At 30.2% G+C, this 24,037-nt stretch overlaps 1 protein-coding gene across 1 annotated transcript in view; it reads right to left on the reverse strand.

Annotated features, from left to right (window-relative positions):
- Window positions 1-24,037, reverse strand: part of side-V (sidestep V) — a 238,967-nt gene that overhangs the window by 122,558 nt on the left and 92,372 nt on the right. The window contains exon 2 of the mRNA XM_065513915.1: window positions 7,318-7,453. Coding sequence (XP_065369987.1) covers window positions 7,318-7,453 — 136 coding nt within the window. The remainder of the gene's footprint in view (window positions 1-7,317; window positions 7,454-24,037) is intronic.

Here is a 24,037-nt window from a genome sequence, read left to right on the forward strand (position 1 = left end):
ATGTTTTGATTTATTTTGTCTTACTTTTTATAATAAACTAACATTGATTAAAGTAAAAGATACTCAAGAAGTTGAGTTGATTTTTTATGATTTAAAATAATTTTAATTGATCCCAATAATCATTTTTACTGAAATTCAAGTTGAAAGCAAGTGTGCGATTTATACTTGTATTACACTTTATATCAATAGCATTCTTCAATCTAAATAGTAGTAAATCAGAGTGTTGGTAGTAATGAAGGGTAATACATTTTTTTATTTTAATTTTATCATAAAATGTTGTTCTCAGATTATGATAAGCCTTAAGCCGATAGCAACATAATATGATCAGTCCTTCATCATATGAATGGTTGTCACAAAAATATATTTGTTTACTGTAACCATATATATGGTTCATACAATCATGTGAATCGTAAATTAACCATATTATGGTTACCACAATCCTGTAAATAGTTACTGTGACTATAATATAGTTAAAAAACTTGGAACAATAATGAAATGGTTACAGTAACCATGCCCAACTATATGTTTTCTCTGCGTGTATGTTGAGGGAGAGAAACTTTAAAAACTTCTTCTAAATTATTACAATTGAAAATATTACTTGAGCCAGATTAAAATACTTCAATTAATTATAATATCTTCTATTTTAACACTCACTGTATATTTATCATTAGAAATATCTTATTAAGTGAAAGATCGCTTACGATGACAGCAACAAAAACAAAAAAAAAATAGCAGCGACATTGACATATCCAAATAGTAATGATAAAATTGTGCATTGAGAGCTGAGAACATTAAAAATATTTTGTATTTTTTGTTTTCCAGGGGGAAACATTTAAGAGCCACCAACATAAAAAGTAAATAACAGAAACTATTTAAAATTCTTACCTAGAAATTTAAATAGCTAAATAAATTTCTAGTGTTTTTCATTTTAGGCAATACAACTGACGTGTGACAATTACAATACAAAATATCTTTAGTAAGTGTCATGTAAAATTATCTGGAAAATTTCAGTCAATGAAATGTCAGCACTAACGTGTGACACTTATTAAGGTTGATAGAAAAAAGTAACAGAGAAAAAGTCAGAGAAAAATCTAATGATTTTAAGAAATATTGGAAATATGTAGAAATAAATTCTGGAATATATGTATGTATGAATGTTTCTTAGTTTCTGTTCTATTGAAAACGGAAAAGGAAACTGAAAACTAAATTGCAAATTTATTCTTTTAACGGTGATTTGCTTATGTATGTATTGCGATGGCTTTTGTTTGTAGTTGTTGACGCTGCTGTTTTTGTTATTTCTCTCTATAATGAATATATTTTTTTCTCATTTCATCTACTTTCTTTTTCATGTTTAAATGTTTCTTAACATGCTACAAGTATTTCTTTGTTTTCTTTTAAATTTTTTTTTTCAAGCTTAGTCCTTTGACGTTTTGTTTTTTTATAAATTTTTTCTTGATTTACATTTTTATTGTTTTTATTTCTTGTAAAAACAAAACAAGGGGTTATAAAAGAATAATAAAAACCCTTGAAAATAAAAACAAAGCAGAGGAATTGCTGTTTTTGTTCCCCTTCCTGCAGGAAAAAAATACAAGAACGGAAACAGCTCAGAGCTTGAAAGAAAAACATTATAGCCATTCCTAAAGATTTTTCGAAACACCATCCACCCCCACGCACAAACACTTAAATGTTGGTATGCTGTTTTTTTTAAATTAAACCATTTTTTATGAATTTATTGTTCGGAATATTACAATAATTTCTTTTTTATTAGCAAAAAAAAAACCCATTTCTTCAAGTGTATGAGTAATATTTGTTAAACCACCCCACCAAACAGTCAGGCAGGCACAGATGTTGGTAAAATAAACACAAAACTGTATTGAAGAATGTATGAAATTTTTAATTTACACTTGCATTGATTCCAATCTCCCTGTGTGTACATATGTACGTATATTTATGTATGACAAACATTGTATGGAATTGTATTTTCATAGAAATCTTATTGAAATTCCTTAAGCGACAGTTTGACAGATTTCATTTGACAATTGCCACAACACTGTGACATAATGTCAGCATTAGCCATAAAGTAATGCAAAATTAGTTTTGTGGTATTAACTTGCTATTGATGGCTGTATGTTAGTTATGCTGTGTTACAGCTGTTTCAAATGTACTTTATTGCCAAACAAATTTCCTATATTTCAGTTGGAATTGTTATTTGATTTTGTATCAATGTGACATACACACACACCCTTTTGCAAACTTTCGTAACCAACTGATTGATCTGCAGTTTTGCGGTCAAAAATTGTTATTAAAAAAAAATGCAAATCATTGCAGTTGGAAACGAAGATTTATATTCTTAAAGATATTTTAAAAACATTACAAAATTTCTTTAAACATTTGTAACACATTTTACTTATGACAAAAAAATTTTCAAATACTGTACAAATATTGAATGGATAAATACACATACATAGATCGGAAACTCTACTGACAAAGACCTAACTCAGTTGTCAAAAGTGGTGAGAATGTTTTGAATTAAAAAAAAAATGAAAACAAAAACAACACTCGTATGTGCGATTATTTTGAGTAATTTTTTTATTTGAATTTATTTCAATAGTGATGAATATATGAACCTTTTCCGGAAACAATTCCATTAAGGTTTTTATATTGCTTTATGTCATTTTGTTCGAACAGATAGTCCATATCCGTTTCAATGCTATCATACTTTTGGACCCCTTTTTTGTGCTCTTCAATTCTCTTTTAACAAGAGCCCGATATCTATTTACTGGTCTAAGCTACAGGCTGATTTGCTTATCTTGGTACAAATACCACATTATTGTTCTTGTACCACTCAAAACCTTGCTTACCATAGTGACAGGATTCCAAATCAGTCCAAAAACAAGTGGATACATTAAGAAGTGTTATGAATGGAAGCATCCTTTTTTTGTAAACATTTCTTGATTTAAATTTAGGTATTCACAGAGCCCTTTGCATATTGATTGCCATACCAAGAACTTTTTGGGTTCTAAACTTCTCTACAACATTCCCTGGAGCATCAACATCATAAAAATATTGACCCGGAAGCTGCGAAAAATTTCCAGAACATACGTTTCGTCATTCATAATGCAGCAAGTATATTTTTTTATAGAACTTGACTTCAATTTGTTTCAATGTTTTTGGCCTCTAAATTTTTAGTAGCGTTCCTTTCAGGAACTTTTTGAGCCTTGTATGTTTTTAAACCGCATTGGCTTTAATTTTTCGTACCAAATATTATACAAACTGAGCTAACCGGGCTGCTTTCCTACCGGATGTTTTGGGAGCTCTTTCGAAAATGCTTTCTATTTATTGGATTTAGAAACATCATGTGGACCATTCCTTCTACCTGAATAAGATTTTCTATCAACGGACAGGTTCTCCCGATACTGTTTAATAACTTTGGAAACGGTTAGACTGCAGACCTTTGATTGTTTAATTTTAAAAAAAAATATTTAATAATTTTAGTATGCACTTTTCTCTTGTCACTCACTTTAATCATAATAAAGTTTACCAATTCGTCTTACAGAGAAAACCAGCGCCTGTCAGTCTTAGATATTGGCGAATTGGTATTTTTGTTGAAAGCCAGGAAGTACTTGTGACACCTAAGTCCTACACAATGACTTCCACCATAGCCTGATATTGTAAAAGAGAACGGTCAAGCCTAGGACGTCTGTCATCGCAATAATGATAGCAACCATTTAACATTTGCACAGGAACTGGAAAAGCATTTCAAGGCTAATAGCTGACTTAAAAATTACTGCTCATCAAGAAAATTTCGGATACTCTGTTCTGAAGTGAAGCATATCACAAAGAAAGCGTTCTGAATCGATCAAAGCAAATAGTAGTCGGACGGGGAAAAGTCTGGATTATAAAGCGGGTGAGGCAAAACTTCCCAACATCGACATTCTAAATAGTTTTTAACAGGTACTGCAACATGTGGCATAGCTGGGTCATGAAGAAATATTAAGGTTTAATATCTGGCTGCATATTCTAGGTGTTTTTCGACAAATGCTCGCTTCAAAGGAATCAGTGGCATTCGGTACAGGTTTCCTGTGATGGTCTGTCCAGATTTCAGCAGCTCATAATGGTCCAGATACAGAGCATTTTCTAAGTACCATGGATATTTGGCGTCGATTCAGCTGGTTAGTCGGGCTTCACATACGATCTCATACGCTTTGGGTTATCGTAATGGATCCATTTTTCATCACAAGTAATGATTCAGTGCAAAAATGATTTTTCATTCAAGCAGCATTTCAGACATACAAAATCGTCTTTCAAGGTCTCTTAACTTCAGTGCGTATTGTACCCGATTTCGCTGCTTTTGGGTGAATCATGATGCTTGCAAACGTTTTGAAATTGCTGATTGAGTAGCTCCCAATAAATTTGCAAGCTCTTGTTGAGTTTCACAACAATCTTCATGAAGTAATGTCTCCAATTCTTGGTCTTCAAAGTTTTTTAATTGGCCTGGGTGATCTTTGTCTTCCGTGTCATAATCCCCACTTCTTAAAATTACAAACCATCTCTCGCACATTGAAACCGATGAAACACAATCACCATAAGCTTCGGTGAGCTACCGGTGTGCTTCAGTTGCACTTTTTTTAAAGAAGTAAAGCTAAACTTCCCGTATATGACGCTTGGTGGGCACAAAATTCGACATTTTCGAGCAAAAAAAACTTTGTTATTTACACTGTAATGTTCAATAACATATAAAACAAAAACTGCGTTCAAAAGATATATCTTCTATTGATTTCTATCTAAGACATAATTAAAGTATTAAATATTCAAAGCAGAAGAATTTTGTCACAGAGTTAGGTTATTAGGTTGACACGGATCCAGTTCTCATAAGTAGAGGCTATTAAGTCTCATTATGATTCTTTTTAATTTCTTCTTCTGCTTTGCGTCCTTTCCCGTTCTGAAAGCCATCGTCGAAAAAAATTAATGTATTCCAATGGTAACCATGTTAAATCGCCTATTTGATAGGGCAGGGCATTCACATAAAAAGTAGTAGCTAAAAAATTCTAAATCTTACTATATCCGGACCAAGAGTATTATGACCCGTGGAAAGATTACTAATCATCCTCAATTGCTTTCTATTCATTCCTAAAAGGTTTTTACACTTCTTGCTTTTGGTTTCATCCCATAAGTATTTTGTTTGCCTGCAACTGTCTAAAACATTCCAGCGATTTATTCACTTACTTCTTGATGTTTGTTTTGTAAGTAGGAATATTTCGGACAATCATGGAAAAATATCCAATTCCATAGTTTCTCGGTACGAGCATCGCTAGTTCACCTGCTTTTTCGTTACCTAGAATATTCTTGTGGCCTGCCATTAGAGTTTTACGCGGCAGTTCCCGGGTCGGGAAATTGTACGAGAATTCCAAGGAATTATCGTGAATGTTCAGGGCTGTCACCGAATTCTATTCCGTTCGAAAGTGGAATTATTTTAGTATTTAGCTTTTTTCCAAAGAGTAAACAAACATTTTTGAAATAAAACCAACTTCTGTGTAATTGAATTTTGTTTAATATTGTTGGGTTTTCTTAAATTTTTACTTATTCTTTATTTATTTTATGATTTAATAAGCAAAACATTACCAGCTCAAAATTAAAAAAATTAAATATTTATTAATTGGAATCTAACTAAGGTATAACAAAATCAAATGGAAATTGAAGCCATTCCGATACAAATGACAAATGGCGACAGGTTTCTATATAACCAAATTTAGATATCGAGTCAGTTTATTTCTTTATATTAAATTTTTATTGAATTTTTTTTATTTGTATCCAATTACATTTTAAAACCAAAGATATTTGTTAGCTCTTTAACCAAGTCTACATTCTTAAAATTGAATAATTTGTTCTGGGCGGGAATTACCGGTATCCCGGGAAATTTCAAAATTAATACCGATTTAGAGGGAAGTGAACAAGTGCGGGAAAATAAAAACTCTATCTGCCACCCTGCAAGGTTTAATACTAATAAGATCTTCAAGTTCCTTGTGACAGCGGCTGACTACTTAAGGCCTAAGATTACCTGTGCTCATTGCTACTTATAATAGCAGCTTGACTATCCGTGATTGTTTAAAAAGTGTCGATTAACTATCTCCTAAGCCAATAGCATTTTGAAGTAACATTTCACTTTTAAATTAAATGTTAGTAGTAGAACAGTTCCGTTTCACTTACTTCCCCTCTAGGATACTTTACCCCTCCATGATACTATATTTCTTATCCCTTGAATTAGGCTAACTTTTAATGACTAACTTTTAACAAATTGCTTTTAACTGATTCTTTTCTTATTACATATTTTGTTTATTTTGGAAACACCACAAAAAGAATGCTTAATTTATGTAAGTATAATTTTAACATTAAAACAAAACATAAAAAAAATGAATTTAAATAAATTTAAGCAGAAAAATATTAATGAAACATACATAAACATTATTTACACCCGCATTTAATTGTTTTTATATGTATGAATTTGTTTTTCGTTTTGTTGTTGAATTTTTTTATGAATTTTTCATGCTCACTTCATTATGAGTGTTGCAAGTATGTGGCGTTTGGTTACCGTGATGTGATGTGTTGTGGTGCGGTTGGTGTTCTAAACAGGCGCCTCTAATAACATTTGTTATGCTTCATAAATTTATTTCAACTGCGCGCCTAATGACACTACATAGAAATGCGTGTGTTTTGTATATTTATGTTTCTTTGAATCGAATCGAAAGTAAGCTTTTTTTGTCTTCAATTTGTTTAATTAATTGTGATAATTAATGAATAAGTTTGAGTTGGTTTTTAAGTATTCAAATTCAGATTTAAATTTTAAATAATTTGTTTATTTTTCAAAAAAATTATCAATTGAAGCGACAACTTTTGAAAGAAATCTCCACACTACAGGGTATAAATGAATAGAGGCAGTCAGTACACCCCCCATGGTGACTGCTCTAATTTGTATGGTCTATTATTTATTTGTTCATTAGAAAACCTCTTGTTATTTGAGTTTAAAATTAGGGGGAGTTTCTTTGCTCTTCAATTTGAAATATCCCATTTTTAATATTATGAAAAACAATTAAGAAATTGTCATCAATCATTTGAATATTTGTTAAGACAAAAAATTTGTATAAATATTCATTATATTTGTTTAAAAGCTATGAATATAAGGAAAAACGATTATTGTTTCGTTATAAATCATTAAACACTTAAATAATCGATTAAACACAAGTTACACATTAAACAATCTTTTATAAGGGAGAGCCTTAACCGAGGTAAAAGAATTATTTACAATTTAAAATAACTTACGTATAGATAGGTTTAACATTCCCCTGGCGATACCATATCACCAGTTGTACTTTATCGGCTATCATGGTGCCAGGCATAAGATCACAGGGCAAAGCCACCTCTAGGCCCACAGCTGTTTGCACTTCAGATAAAGGACCTGCAATAAAAATCAATAAAAATCATTAATAAATTAAACAATTATCTAGAATTTACAAGTTTTATTTATTAAATATACATAATTATTTACATATGTATATTTATGCTAGAGTAAGAGTATATTTAACAACGATAAAACTTCAATTAATTAACCTTAAATGTTTTCTTAATTACGCATTACCAATTTCCTAATTAATTAATGACTTATACATTTAATATTACAACTGATAAATATGTCCACATATGTAAATATCAAGTAATAAAAATTTATTTGTTTACAAATATGGAAAATATAATAAACAAGCCGCTTATACAAAACCAAATCCATACATACATATGTATGTAAATTCACCACAGACAAAATATCCATTAAATAATGTCAAAACTTAATGTCATAACGTGACTTGAAAATGTCATTAAACTGAAGTATGATGTCTGTCTTTTCAGCGGTATGTGTTATTATATTAGATTTAATGATTAAAATATTTATTAATAACTTAAGTTCAGAGAACTTTGGCAGATATTTTCATGAAGTCATAATTGTTAAATGCTTATACGATTTGTCAGTTTTTTGTTTGCGAAAACAAAAGATGACACCAGATGAGGAGCCGCAGAACAAAAGGTACTTTTTAGTATTTTTTCAAAAATTGGTTTTAGGTATTTTTATAATATTTGGGTTGAAATCTTCTAGAAACAATCAAGTTAGCAAAATTTTTTAATTGTCTTACTAAGTAAATGGGTTCCAGAAAAAATTGTGCTTAACAAAACGTACACTAGTATAAAACGAAAAAAAAAATAATTTAATTTCAATGTGTAATTTGTTTATATATTAGATCAGGATTAAAAACATTCACCCTAACTATAAAAGAAATTTTAATGTTAATTTTTGTTAAAGTCGACTTTATTTTAAAATAGAACTTTTTTTTATTTGAAAAAAGCTTCCAAACTTTTTCCAAGATATAAATTCAAATAATTGAAAATATTTTTCAATGAATGTAAATAAAAAAAAAGAAATTTCAAAAAAACAAAATGTATATAAAAGTTCAAAACAAAAGCTTTTTTTTTAAATAATAAAACAACATTTTAAGTTATATTTGAAAGTTGTTTTATGGTACGAAATTTAAAATAATAGTTAACTTTATGGACTTTTGTAGTTAGGCTGATTCATTTAAAATATTATTGTTTAAACAAATTTTGTTTTTAACAAAAAGTTTTAACAAAAAGTTTTAACAAAAAATAAAAAACTATCTTTATTTTTTAACAAAAGCTTCTTTTTCCGATATTCAAATGGTTTTATATCAAACATTCTTTATATTTAATGTGGTGACTTATGGCAGTTAGATGTATCTATTGATAAGTAAGAAACTTGTAACCATTTCCAGGTTCATGCAGTTTTGTAAGGGGCCGAAATAAATAAAACTCAATTTTCCAAAAATATGAAATGATCGAAAAAGTACCACTTGTTCTGCGGCTCCCTGATATCCTTTGAATTTGAAAATGTTAAAACAAACGATATCTTTAAAATCGTTTAGTTGATTTTGTTTTTTTTTACAGCCAAAACTTTCATCAGTTAAATCACAGAAACAAAATTGATATTTTGCCTTTAAAGTTTAGTTTTCCAAAATGTATAATGTTAATTTTTTGCAAATAGAAAAATCGCTAAATTTAATTGATTTAATTTTTCCAGGTATATATTATTATACAAATTTCAAAAAGTACTATTAGATGGAAGGAAAAGTACCAATAAGTCCCCCGTTGTGCTTACTCACTGCATTAATGATCATAAATGTAGCCTAATTTTGGATTCATTATTACAGAACATTCAAACTTCTTAATCCCTCGCATACGACCATATATGTACAATTTTATATTTCTATGTTCATAGTTATAGAAAATACAAAAGTTACCATTAGTAGAAAAAATCCCCTTTTGTGGATTCAAACTCATTCAGTATCATCTGCTATATATATTTTAATGCTTTTATGTTCATTATTTTAGTACTATTAGGTCTCCTTTTTGCCACAATTTATAGGCAGAAAGTGCCATTAAGTCCACTTTAATTGATATTTACTTCACTCAAAACCATTCTAGCTATCTTTTGTGCTGGACTTGAGTTCATTAATTTAAAATATTAAAAAAGTACCATTAGAATAAAAATAAATACCAATTAACCGCTTTCCCACTCTAACATCCAAAAAGTTTAAATTTTCAGAATTCTTCATTTTGTTTGTGTGATAGATATTACCAAATGTCTGATTATTGGCTTAAGAAAAATTAGGTTTTAGAAAAGTACCAAACTTTTTATCGGAATGTGGCCGTATCTGCACCTCTAATATCGATTTCCGGGTAAAAAAAACAGCAATGCATGTCTGTTTATGTACTTATTTGTTTCTTCGTCTGTGACTTATAGGAGCCTAAACCGCTAGACCAATCCTCCTGATAATTTACTGCATGTTTCTCTATAGCGGGAAGATAATTGTTTTTGAAAGTGGGCGTGGCACTTCCCATACATAGAATATCTGGTAAACTATAACTGTGAAAGTCGCAAAACTTTGCGGTACCATTGTGCGTATTTTAGATGAAAATGGGCGGAATTGGATAAATGGGCGTGGCACCTCACATACAAAGTAAATATTTATCTGGAGAACTATAATCGTAAAAGTATCTAAACTTTGTATGAATCAATTTCTTCTCACTGTACGGAATTTGGATAAAAATAGGCGGGATTGGATTAGAGGGCATGGCACCTCCCATACAAAGTAAATAGTTATTTTCGAATATCTGGATAACTATAATTGTGAAAGTCTTCAATCTTTATACGATTCAATTTCTTATCACTGCATGAGTATTAACCAAATATTGGAGGGGTCGGATCAGGGGGTGAGTCACCTACCATACAAAGAAATTAGTTATTTCTAAATTTATTGTGAACTATAATCGCAAGATTCCTCAAACTTTCTCCGAATAGATCTTTTATCATTTTGAATAGTTTCGCTGAAAATCGGGATTGGATTAGTGGGTGTGGCATATCACATACAAAGTAAATAATAATTTCAAATAACTGGAGAACTATAATTGTAAAAGTGTTTAACATTTTTTCGTATCAGTGACATGAGGTTTAACCAAAAATTGGACATACAAAGTAAATAGAAACTTCTAAATATCTTGAGAAATACATATAATTGCAAGATTCTTCAAACTTTATCTGCATAACTCTCTTGTCATTTTACATAGTTTGGATGAAAAAGGTTGAACTATAATTGTAAATGTATTTAAACTTTGTATGAATCAATTTATTATTATTGTACGGAGTTTAGCAAAAAACGAATTAATTTTGTCACTACGAAGTTTAGCTAAAAAATAGCGAGGCCGGAACAATGGGAGTGGGACCTTTATTGCAAAGAAAATAATTAGTAATTACGAGAGTCTTTAAGCTTGGTCTGAATAACTTATATTTTTACGATGTTAGGCCGAAATTGGGCGGGATCGGCTTAGTAGGAATGACCCCTATATAAAGGAAGTAAAGATTGATATGACTTATATATATTTTATGTTTTCCGTAATTTTTTTTAAATAGCAAATTCCATTTGTACTGTTGACAGTTTGGTGCAGCAAACCAATATAAATATAGATGTTTGCGTACAGCATGTATTTATATTAAAGCTGTAAATGAAATTTTCAATAAACCTAACAAATTAATGCACATGTCCAACAAATAGTCACCTTTTCGTTGACAAAGCAGTTCTTAAGCAGATACAAAACTGTTGATGTTGATTCAAATTCTTTTTTGCTCAGACATGCGCAGTAATAACCAAAATTTACGCTTGTGCGTCAGCTATTTATACTAAAACTTTAAACCGAAGCGTATGAGAATTTTTGCACTAAACAAAATTTTCATTGTCCAAAAATTAGTCGACTTTTACGTTGACAAAGCAGTACTTAAGCAAACACAAAACAGTTAAATTCTTTTTTGCTCAGACATGCGCAGTAATGACTAAAATTCTATTATTGAAAAGAAACCAACTAAGTGCAGCAGCTATTTATACTAAAACTTTAAACTGAAGCGTATGGGAAGTATTTATACTAAAGCGATAAACGAAATGGGCACAAAATTATCATATCAGACAATGGCATGAATAAACGAGACGACGGATTGAAGGAATATCATGCTGAATTTGAGCAATCTACTATTGATAAGTCTAAACTAAATCCTCATGGGGCTTTCAGGTTCTTTAGTATGTAGGACATGTGGAAACACTACTAAACTGGGTTTTTAACCGAAATTTAATGTTGAGCGCACAATGGAACGTATATTCGTCCTACGTGTTAACCTAGTTTGAAAGCTATGGAACATTATAAATTGATGACAATATTTTTAAAACAATAACCTAAATATAATTTATTTTGTATGTAAATTAAAGAGAAACTTGTATTTCAAAATCACTTTTACGGAAATATCAATTTCAAAACAAATTCTAAACTTCATTAATAATTCCTGCTTGTATTTATCAATAATGTATTGTTTAAAGAAAATTCTATGAAAATATTTAAGCTACCAAGAACATGAAGAGCCAAACCCTGTTTTCTGCGCACAAAAATATTTACATACAATACTTTTTTCCATTAAGTGATACTATCATGCACCAACAAAATTATGAATTTGACACGATTATCACTTCTACAAAATTGATATTAATAATTGAACAAAAGTTATTAACAAAGAGAAGCAAAAAAGCCAACAATTCCTTTGAAGTGAATTTCTGGGAAATAAGTAACCAAAACGCCTACATTATATTAATTTTTTTTTGGTACATGGAAATTAGTTTTATAAATATTTGTTATGTTTTGTAGGTGCCTATCTATGTTCATTCACATTGTACAAACATTGTAATTTCTCGTACATGCCACAACAATAACAGTTATAAGCACTATTTTAATAGTTTAAGTGACACAAACTACTTGCTACATTCTATACATATTAAATAGCTACATTGCTCTTAGATATTTATATGTAGTTTATACAACATAATGATTTAAACTGCTTTAGCTTCTTGCAGTGCTCCCCTCTTTACAGTTACAAACGTTTTAATAATTTATTACATTACAAAAAAAATTTCGAAAAAAAAATCCCCAAAAAAAAGACACACAAACTATTTGAAAATGTAGTTCATACGCATAATATGATATTCCATCTAAAACTGTCAGAGAGCATTTTCAATGAACAATGTTTTTTTTTGGTGCGTGCACCCAATTGTGAATGAGTTAAAGGTCGATCGGTGTTCTTTGTATTGGATGGTAGCAGCACCCTTTCATTGTAAGTTAGCAGAGTGAGTGAATCAGTGTTTGTAAATGTTTTAAAATGCTGAAATGGGCGTTATATTGACGTCAATATAAATACTATACTACTCGTAACACAAGCACATATTCGTTTTTGTTTTAATTTTTTGTTAAAAACTCATGTTGTATTTCAAAGAAACTTTAGGAATGTTATAAAAATATGAAATGTGAATATCAAATATGATAATTTCCAAAAATAAAAACAGTAAGAGTGTTATATTCGGCTGTGCCGAATCTTATATACCCACCATCAATATAATACGCGTACGTAGTGTTATATCTAGTTCACCCGATATTTTCTATTACTAGAAAATATCTGTGATAAACTTCTTATTGCTAGATGATAATGTAGTTTTCGGAAGTGGGCCTTATATAGGAGTTATGTATAATTATGAATCGTGTTTTCCGGAAAAGTTCCTTATATGGCCAATTATGGACCTCTACCTTCATACAATTTTTTAAACATTAACTGGTCGAAGATTAACTTAATAATGATAACAAATTTTTGCCAATTTAAGTGATTTTAGGAAGTGAGTCAAATATGGGCCAAGAGTATGTCGGGAAAAATTGTATCCCCTATCGAACCAATAACAGACGGACAGACTTACGGACAACACGAAGTCTGGTTATGTATTAACAGTATTATGTATTCATACAAACATAATTTTAACCGACAGTATAACTATTAGTTAACGCATAACCAGGCTTCGTGCTAATGGGGGTTAGAGCTTTATAAGAACCCAGATGTTATATACATTTTGGTTCTATGATTAATATTTCGATATGTTGCAAACGAAATGACAAACTCAATATACCACCCATCTTTTTGGTGATGGTTATAAAAATGAATAATAATTTATTAAATTTTTTATTAAATGCTGTAGTTTTACTTTGTTACTTGAGTTAATGTAGAAATGTTTATAAAACAGAAAAAAAATATTGAAATGTGCTTCAAATAATTGTTAAACTGAAAACTAATATGACTGTTTAAAAATTGTTATGAATGAATTGTATGAAAAAATGTGCTACAATTTCAAAGGAATATGCAATTCAGCTAACTAAACTAAAAAAAAATATTTTTTTTTCATAATCTGTTTATTAAACAATTTGTTTAATTCAGTTAGCTGAATTCATTAAAAAAAACTTAGAATGACAATCTTCACTGCCAACAAAGGAATTTACACTATGTTTGAGGACTCTCACATAAACAGTTCTCATTTAACTGCTGACACTAACATTTCTAAATTTTACACAAACGCTTGAAGACATTCACAATTAGAGTTCTCCAGATATATTTGAACCTTTTCAACTTTCGATGCTCCAAATTATTTTAAAACTATGTATATATTAGTAATAAGTAATTTATTTTAATTAATATACATATATCGAGTTTTACATTTAATGCACGAATTTTCTTTAACATCGAATATATTTTTCGTCCTTTAAAGGGTTAAGTTGTGAATAATAGGAATGTACTAAAAGAAAACTTCTAACACGTATTTTGGTTGTCAATTTTGTAGTTTAACATTATTAATTGTCTAATTGATGCAAATGGACTACGAAATGTTTTATATGAAATAATTTTGGGGATAAATATTTTGGTGATAAAAATAAGTGAAAAAATGTTTGAGGTAAAAGATTTTTGATAAATTTGGTAAACAAAAAAATTATAAAATAAAAATTGAGTCGACTCAAGTGAGCTGTACAATTGTTACGCTTGATGTGGGTCTCTCCTCGGTACAGAACGCGACATTCGTTCTCACTTGAAGTGATATAAGAAATCTTAACATGTTATTGGTACCATTTTTAATGTAAAAGTTTGCTTTGCTGCTTTAGTACTTCAATAATTTGACTCTATAAATGCCTTCTTTACTGCTATTCCCAGTGTTTTCTTTCAAATATAAGGCTAGATTTTAGTTTTTGCACTGAGAGTTTAATTTAAATATTATGTATCATACACCATTTAAAAATGGTGTATCTCTTTCAATTTTTCCCAAATACCGGGTCATGTTTCTGCATGTTAAAATAATACAAACTTGGTTTATGAAAAAACATACATTCACGATAGCGAACGATACATACTGTTAAGTTTTTACCCTTTAAAACGGTGGTTTATTTCCTTTAAATATATCGGATACTTTTGATTGCCAACTGCAACCTCTTCCACTATTTATACACAGCGCCATCTTCCTTTCAGTAGATTCATGAAAGATCTTAACGGACAAAACTAGAATATTCGAATTATAGCGCTTTTAGCAGCTTCAATGGTACAACAATGCTAATAACTTCGTGATATCAACATTGTTGATTAGTAGAATCATCTACAGATGGACATGTCTATAAACATGATGAATGTTGCAAGCAGTTGTTACAGCCCGTAAATTCAAATTGATAGTGCAATTTCGAAACAATACTTTAAATATCAAAATAAAATGTTTAGTGTGAATATTTTAGGCGGTAACTTTATTTTTTAGTTGAAGTCACTTAATTTTGTATTGCATTAATTTAGAGCGATCGCATAGTACTGATAACCAACAATGATTTAAATATAATAACGTGACATTAGAACATGAAAAAATTCATCAGAAAAATTTTGTGTTAATTAATCGGCTTCTTATATTTTTTTTTGTATTAATTTGTTGTGGCTAGGAAGATTTTATACGATTTGTGCAATCATGATACAAATAGCTGGACAATAAATAAAGGGTCCTCAAATTTGTGGTTGGGAAGTAAATTGTATTAAAACAATTCTTCTTTGATATCAAAGTAAAATAGAAATATGGGAATTAATAATGAAATATATTGCATATTTCCATGAGAATGACAACCACGAATGAAAAAAACCATTAAAACTTTTTTTTGCAAGATGATCTGAATAGGAGAAAACGCTAAAATTGTACAATGTGAAGGTATTTAGAACTTTTTACAACATTTTAAGGCCAAAATAATGACTATATTTAATTTTTTAATTTAATTAGTATGTTTAATGCTAAAATGGCGGCGAAAACTAAGCGCCCAATTAGTATGTAAATATTATAAAATTAATTTGAATCTGATTGTATTTTTGGTATTATCACCTTGTATTTTGAAAAAAGATATATACTATTTTGTTATTTATTTTTTAGCTTTTAAATACATACCTATATTTCAGAATATATAATTTTTTACTATAAGAGACAAATCTGTCGCGTACGGTATGTCACGTACGATATTAAATTTTATTTATTATAAAATCATCCAATGACTGTTTTCATTTAAATATGACGGATTGTAGAGGATAAATATTTGGTTTATTGTAAGAAATTACCGATTTCTGTCACGTACGATATACCCTTATTTTTGCAAAATCTATTCCACTTCATATGCACGTACGATGACATGGAATTGCCAATATGTCAACCTCTAGAAGGTCTGCAGATATCTGCTCTCTTTTCAAAAACTCTTCCAAGGATCACTGACAACATTAGTTTGTTTCCAAAACTGACGATGATTTTATTAAATTTTTTTCAATTTTTAAAAATGCTTCCAATCAAATTCTCAATTATGACAGCTCAGTTTTTGATATTTCATTTGACAGCTATTGTAATTTACTTTCTAACCCCAAATATGCCTATACTTTACTAAAGAGCAAATGTCATTAAAATAAAATGTTAGAAGAAATAATTTGTTCTGTAGAAATGCTCACATTCGATCATACCTTTGCTTTTGCGAAACCAAATTAATTTAATTAATTTGTTGTGATTCTTTATTGTATGCAAAAATTCCTGATTTGTTTTACGATTAAGCTGTTTAATTTTTTTTTTGAAAAATTCCACAACAATAACTCATTCCTTTGCGCCACCCCTTCACTATATGTATTAAATGAAAGACCAGCAATAAATTTAAAAATAGCTAAAACCTATTAAAGTGAACAGTTTGTAATTGTAATAATGAAAAAAAAATAAAACAAAAAAAGAACTAATAATGCAAAACTAAATATGAAAAAATAATACAGCACGCACTTGAGCAACAAATGTGGCAAAGTGACTGACGCCACATAAAATAGCAAATGTTGCCATACTTCAATTATAAATAATAGAAGTTTTTTTCCATTATTTTTATCACAAGTTTACAATTGTACGAGTTGAACTTCTGCATAGTCATAGAAAAACTATGAGAAACAGTGCCACAGTGTTGGATAGGAAAGGGAATGGGAAAGGAGGAAGTGTGGGGAGTTGTAAGTTTAAGTAGAGTTGTAGTACTATTGTATATAATGATACTTCACTTTAGACTAATACAACAAAATGACAATTACAATAACTTTGTATGAAGAAAATACTAGCAACAACAAAGAAGCTATAAAAGGAACAACCACAACAACTATAAAATAAAATAATAAAAGAAAACTATTGTACTCGTGCTATTTTCTTTAGATTATTTTTGCTTGCTGCTGTTGTTTTTTTCTTTTTCTTCTGTTATTTCTTTCAATTTTATTCGATTCTTTTCTATAAAGTTATTGGTTCTACAATGAACGTGACCAAAAGTATACTTTAACACGTACCACAATTACAACTACAAATATCTATACACAGCTACACTTGCAACATGACTATATACTCAAACACAAGTTGCACACTGGAGCTAAAAGAAAAAGAAATTATGCCATTTTTAAGAACAAAACTAAATTTGCTATATAAATAGAGAGAGACTAATATTAAAGGAATTATCATGTTTGGCCATAGAAAAACACTATAACTTGCTAAAGTTTGTCTCCATTCAGACCCTATTTCTTCACTAATCAACTCACTGTGCATTGTCTCTTGTGAAGTATTTTTTTGTTGTTGTTGAGCAGGGCAGGAAAGGGAAACCAAGACAAGAAAACTTTAGCACTGCAATGCAGCCAATAGTTAAAACAAAGTATTAAGTGTATGTGTTGTATTGCTGCCAATGTTTTAAGTTTAGTTCGGTCAGATACATAGATACTCTTGTACAATATACAATCATACAACTGCAATAAGTACGATTGGCATGTTTTGTGTGCGTTTGCATGCTCTATATGTTATTAATAGTAACAAAATTAAATTGATTCTATTGATTTTAATTAAAAATGTGTTTATTTTTTTCTATTATTTCTTTTAAGAAGATTTTTTTTATTGTTTACAAATACGCTATATACAATTTTGTGGTCTTGCACGTGCTTGCGGTTTTCTATTTTGTCTTAGAGCAAAAAGTACACACGGCATAAGTATGTTGTTGGTTTTTTTTTATTTTTGCAAAGGTTTTTTTTTAAATTAATTATAAACATTTTAAAGCTGGCTGACAATTTAAAGTCATTTAATATGCTGCTTGGGTGCAGGGTTTGGAAATCATGGATTTTCTTGGAAAATTATAAAATTTCCAAATTTTATGGGCTGTATTTAGTTTTCCGGAGATGTTAAGGAATTTCCTCAAATGATAAAATTAGTGATAGTTTTTTGAAACCTTCAATTCAACTTGCTCGATTTTCATCTTGGTGATCTTTCCACTCCTTGACGTTGTGCTTAATAGCTAGATATGGAACGAAACCTGAGTTCCTGGGTACATATCGTTACCTTAATCTACAAAGGTAGTAACTCGTGTTTTTTTTAAGTCGAGATTTTTTGGCTAAATAAACAAAAGTCTGGGCTTGCAAAAAACAACACGAGTTAGGGCCTTTCTAAATTAAGGATAACTCGCAGCTTTATCCGGCATTGGGGGCGTTAGTAGCCCCAGGACTTGTCCTCACTGGCTGTTGATGAAGTCACTTCATTAAAAAAGCAATGGCTGTGTTTAAAACCCAAAGCGGGTACAATATTGTTAGTTAAAAGCCTGATGTTTGTGCTAGTGACTTTGGGCAACCTATTGCATCTTACTAAGTGCTGTTGCTGGCTGTAAAGATTCATTTACAATAGATAGGGTATCTTTTGAAAGCGGTTTTTGTTTTTAATAACTTATATGTCATTTTGAAAGGTTTTTTTTGCTTCGAAAATTTCGAATTTTGATGTCCGAAATGATCATTACTTGGGATGCAAAATGGATCCATTATGATAACCCGAAGCGTAAGATATCCTACGTAAAGCCCATCCAAGCGACCGAGTCGACACCAAAGCCAATTATCCGTGGCGTTAAGGCAATGCTCAGTATTCGATGGAAGAAAAAGAGTCCTATCTATTTTGAGATGATGACCATCAAATGGAAACTATACCGAACGCAACTGGTTCATTTGAAGTGAGCATTGGACGAAAAACGATGCGGCCAGACATGAATCTGTAATATTCCATCATGACAATACTCCGCCTGTTAAAAACTATTTAGAATGAAGTGTTTGGGAAGCTTTGTCTCTCTAGGGTACGCTTCAATATTGAACAGAGTATCCGAAAATGGCTTGATTCGTTCTTGGCCTCAAAAGATGGGAAATGGTTATAGCTAACAATAGCCTATACTTTGAATAAATTTGTATTGTACAAATGTTTCAAAATAAAAGTTAACATATTTAAAAAATCCTGCATTTTTAAGTCATACACCATATAATAGCGAAATGCAGTCTGCTCAGTCCTTAGGAAATGTATTGGAGTAGTAGTGTTTGTGACATAATGGTTGGATATCATAAGTCAAACTGGATTACCAGATCGGACTCTGCTGCTCTGATAATTATCCTAGGCATTGCTGATTAACAAGCTATGGAATGGCAGGTATAAAATAGCCCGAGCTCCTCAATAAGGTGCTTGTATATTGCTACATGTAGTCAATATACGAAGAGAATTGTGAGTTTCTTACAATACACACGGTGGCGGTGATAGATGAATTGTCTCTAACAAGTGTTAAGAGTACAGTGGGGGGGTTAGGCCAATAATGAAGATATCCACTTTAATCTTAAGCACATCTCTTACTGAATATAAGGGGCGCTGTGCATTGTGTTAATATTAGGAAATAATGCCATGAGAGCGAGGAAAGAGGAAATATTTGTAGACGTTTGATTTGAATTTGCAAAGCATTGGTGGCCGTCGATACTCCAATCGATATTAAATGGGAGTTATCTAGGTGTTTTGATTTTCTACCATGGCAACTTATCTCCGCTGAATAAGCATCATAATAATGTCTGTAAGATAAGGCTAAGCCAACAATGTTCCAATGATGTTCCTGACTATCAATAGACCTGGTAACAGTTTCGTCCCCTATAAGATTCAACACCCTTCTTTCAAACACGTCAAAAAGCTTTGGATTAGGCCTTGCTACTTTGGCCCATATAGAGAAATTTTAATATATTTTTGGTCGAATGTCGGAAATATATGTACGAATTAGTCTGAAAGAAGAGAATTATGGTCAATAACATCTCAAGAAACCCAAGTTCCTAAATTTTCCAATTGCATCAAAGAAAATCACACTGTATTCTCGTACCTAGAATCAAAAGTGCATCTAAAACTTCAACAATTTCCAACGTTTCGCATACGAAGATATGATTGTGGAGAACTCACAAGTAGTTTGAGTGACAATAGACAATTCTCCTTATCTGTATATAGTCGTAAGTTTTAGTAAATCCTCTATATTCATTCTCAATAATCTAATTTGAGAAAGATCTGGTCTATGGTCAAAAGACTGTCAGTGGCAAATACTACTGTCTTCTGCGAATGAATAAATTGGATTTTTCATTCATGAAAATTTAAATAGGGAATGCGAAAGAATAAATGAAAATCCATTTCAGGTCTCCAGTAAAACAATTCATATTCAGGGAAGGAGAAAGAACAGAGCCATTTAAGCTTGAAATAAAACGAGATCATCATGCCACACCCGGTAAAATGGGTACCGTGAAATAACTCCCAAATGAAATAACTCCCCACGAAAAAATGAAATAACACCCAACAAATTTTTCATACAACTTAGGACTTATTTCATTATGAAACAACTCCTAACGCATAGGGAGTTATTTCATAATTTTTTGTTGGGAATTATTTCATAATGCAATAAGTCCCAATGAAACAACTCCCAATGAAATTTTTTTGGGTTTTATTTCATTTTATTTTGGTAATTAGAAGTTATTTCACTGTATTGGGAGTTACATATTTAATTTTTGTTGGGTTCTACTTTGCAAAAGCAGAACCCATAAAAAAAAACCGGCTTCACTCAGAAAAGTTTTTTGCATTGCCGGCCTTTGGCCGGGCGCAAAGGTTTTCTACTCTGGGGTATATCAAAAACCGGCTTCGCTAAGAAAAGATTCTTTTTACATTGTCGGCCTTTGTCAGGTTGCAACGATTTCTTAATCTGGTGCGAAATGTAAATCGGCTTTCTGAAATATTATAAAACCTTTCTGCAATGAAAGAAATCTTTTCCGAGCGAAGAAAGATTTTGATACACCCCGGAGGAGAAAACCTTAGCTACCGGCCGAAGGCCGCAAATGCAAAAAACTTTTCAGAGCGAAGCCAGTTTTTGATACACCTCAGAAGAGAAAACCTTAGCAATGCAAAACAAATTTTCTCAGTAAAGCCAGTTTTTGACACATTCCAGAGGAGTAAAACTTTGCGCTACGCCATAGGCCCGCAATACAAAAAATGTTTGGTAAGCGAAGAATAATTTCACTTTTGTGGTTCCTTTTTTTAGATTACATAAATAAATTGCTTCAGATTGGGATTTATTAAAATTTCTATTGGGCTTTATTTCATTGGGAGTTATTTCGCTTTTTTGGGACTAATATTTTTAAAATTATGGAACCGCCGATTATTGGGAATAATTTCATTTTACCCTTTGGTAGTTAATTCATTTTTCAAGTTTGGGAATTATTTCATTTTTGATGGGAATAATTTCATTGGGAGTTATTTCATAGGGAGTTATTTCATTTGGGAGCTATTTCACGGTACCGGTAAAATGCTTTAGAAGGTTCCAATGATACTACTTTAGTCTCCATGCGCAAAGTGGTCGATTGGAGATATCTTATCACTTTGTAATTATTGTAATTGTTGTTCTGCTAGCTGAATATTAATACAATTGGTCAACTCACAAGGTCTCTTATCATGTAATATTGTCATAATGTCCTAATATTGCACAATGGTTTGAAAATGTTGTTATTGTCTTTCAACCAGCAGAGACCCGAGTCGTGAAATATTAGGACATTATGACAACATGACATGATAAGAGATCTTGTGAATTGACCAAATATTTTCACAAATGTATTAAAGTTCTATAAATTTATTTGAAATCCCAATAAATTCAGAAAATTAAACAGTTTTATTAATATTATTTAGTATTTTTCCTTATTTTATTAACTTAATGTGTGGTTTATGCCAAGTCATATGATTTTTAAAGCAAAACCATCTTCCTTATAACCTAGACTCTTATATTTTATTCGAATTTTTTTTGTAGCTATTTTTCTTAATACTTATTTATGTTAATTTGTCAAAGTACCGGGCTGCATGGTCACTTGCTGTTTGGTGTTGCTGATAAATTATGTGTTTGAGCTGTGGTGACAAAGAACGTGATTGTTGTGTGGCATGGTTGATTTTAGTTTTATTTATTTCTATTATTTTTTCTTCTATTTCTTTAGTAAATTTTGCGTCCATAACTTCTTCTGGTGGGCCATGAATTGGGTGAATTTATTAACGGAAGGAAGTAGTTAAAATTCGTTTAAATTTTTACGATTATTGGCTATTTTGATAATATATAAGTATATTTAGCTTTGGTGCAATAAACTTGAGAAAACGTTTACAAATAAATGGCTTTTTAATAGAGAAAACAAAACCGTATTTTAAAAAAGCTAAATTGTAATAAACATTTAAGTTAGTCAACGAAAAAAAAACCGTTTTGTTGGACAATTGATTTTTATTAAATTTATTTAAATTGTGGTTGAGAAAGGAAAGTGTAATTAAAGGAATAAAGGTTAAGGTAATAAAATTATAATTTTTATATTGCTAATTAATTATTCTAAGCATAAGGCTATCTGAATTGTCAATTTAACGATATTTATGAAACCGTTAGCTTCATTTTCTTTTGCCTATAATTTGACATCTTAACACTGACTGTTATGAATTACACAATTCATTATAAAAAATACAATTTATTCCATGATGTTCTACAATAAATAGTCATTCATTAATCTAACGATTATATCCACAACTATTTAGATAATATTTCCATTAAACTCATAAAATAATTTCAATATTTTTACATCAAACAAACAAATTTCTCTAATTGAAAATCACAATTAGTTTTCTTATAATTTTCAATTTCAGCAAAAGATTATCTCAGGTATAGCAAACAGGATTTGCAGAAATTCTTACTTTTGCAATTTTAATAATAATTAACTTTATAGCAAGCGCCATAAAGATAAATATTTCAATGCTGGTATAATATATATAAAAAAAATTCATAACGAGAAAAAAAGCCCGACTTAAACCGGCTGGATATTTAAGTGTATATCTTGCAGATGATCAGGCTGATGTATAAAAGCTGTAGTTAAGATTTTTTTAAATAAAAAGGAAAATAATAAATCAGACTAACAAAATGTTTATAAGTAATTAATAGTTGAGATAGTCAGCAAGGCAAAAAAACAAAAAAAAAAAGAAGTGCTACCAATTAAGGTGGCTTCAAAAGCCTCATTGAGTTTGTAGAGTGTGTCTTTCCCCTTGGGGTTTCTGCTTGTTTTTTTTAGAGGATTTTCAGCATTTTATTCAAGAGTATAATGAGAGCAAAAAAAAAATAAGCTCAAATCTTAAGACTTATTGATATTATGCTGAATTTATTAAGCAGATGTGTATAATTATGTTCGTGTTGCTTTTTTTGCGGCCAGCAGTGGTGGTTAAACTTTGGCGCAAGAAGTTTAAGTAGATTTTAATACTTTGAAAACCATTCTAATGGGTGCACGACTTAAAAATGCGGAATTTTTTAAAATTTTTAGAATTTACTTTGAAAGAATATGAATTTATTCCATGCATTGGACATTGCAATGTCTATTAATAATTTTCTATAAATTTTCAGTTTGTTGTTGATTTTATATCAACGTGTAGGAAATTATGTCCTCCTTTCAGAAATGTACAAAATTTTTAAGAATTAAAAAAATTATAAAAGACTTTTTTCAAAAATATGGGAATAAAAAATGATAGCTGATTTTTTTGGAAAAATTTTAATTTTTAAAATGAAATAAAAGTTTTGTTTATGTATCGATTTTAAAGAAATTCTACACTTATATAGAAACTTTCGATTCAAATCCAAAAGGGAAAAGATATTTGTAAATTGTTAACGACAGTTCCACAATTCCCAAAAA

Source organism: Calliphora vicina, chromosome 5 (genome assembly GCF_958450345.1).
Source record: "Calliphora vicina chromosome 5, idCalVici1.1, whole genome shotgun sequence".
Classification (NCBI taxonomy): Eukaryota; Metazoa; Arthropoda; class Insecta; order Diptera; family Calliphoridae; genus Calliphora; species Calliphora vicina.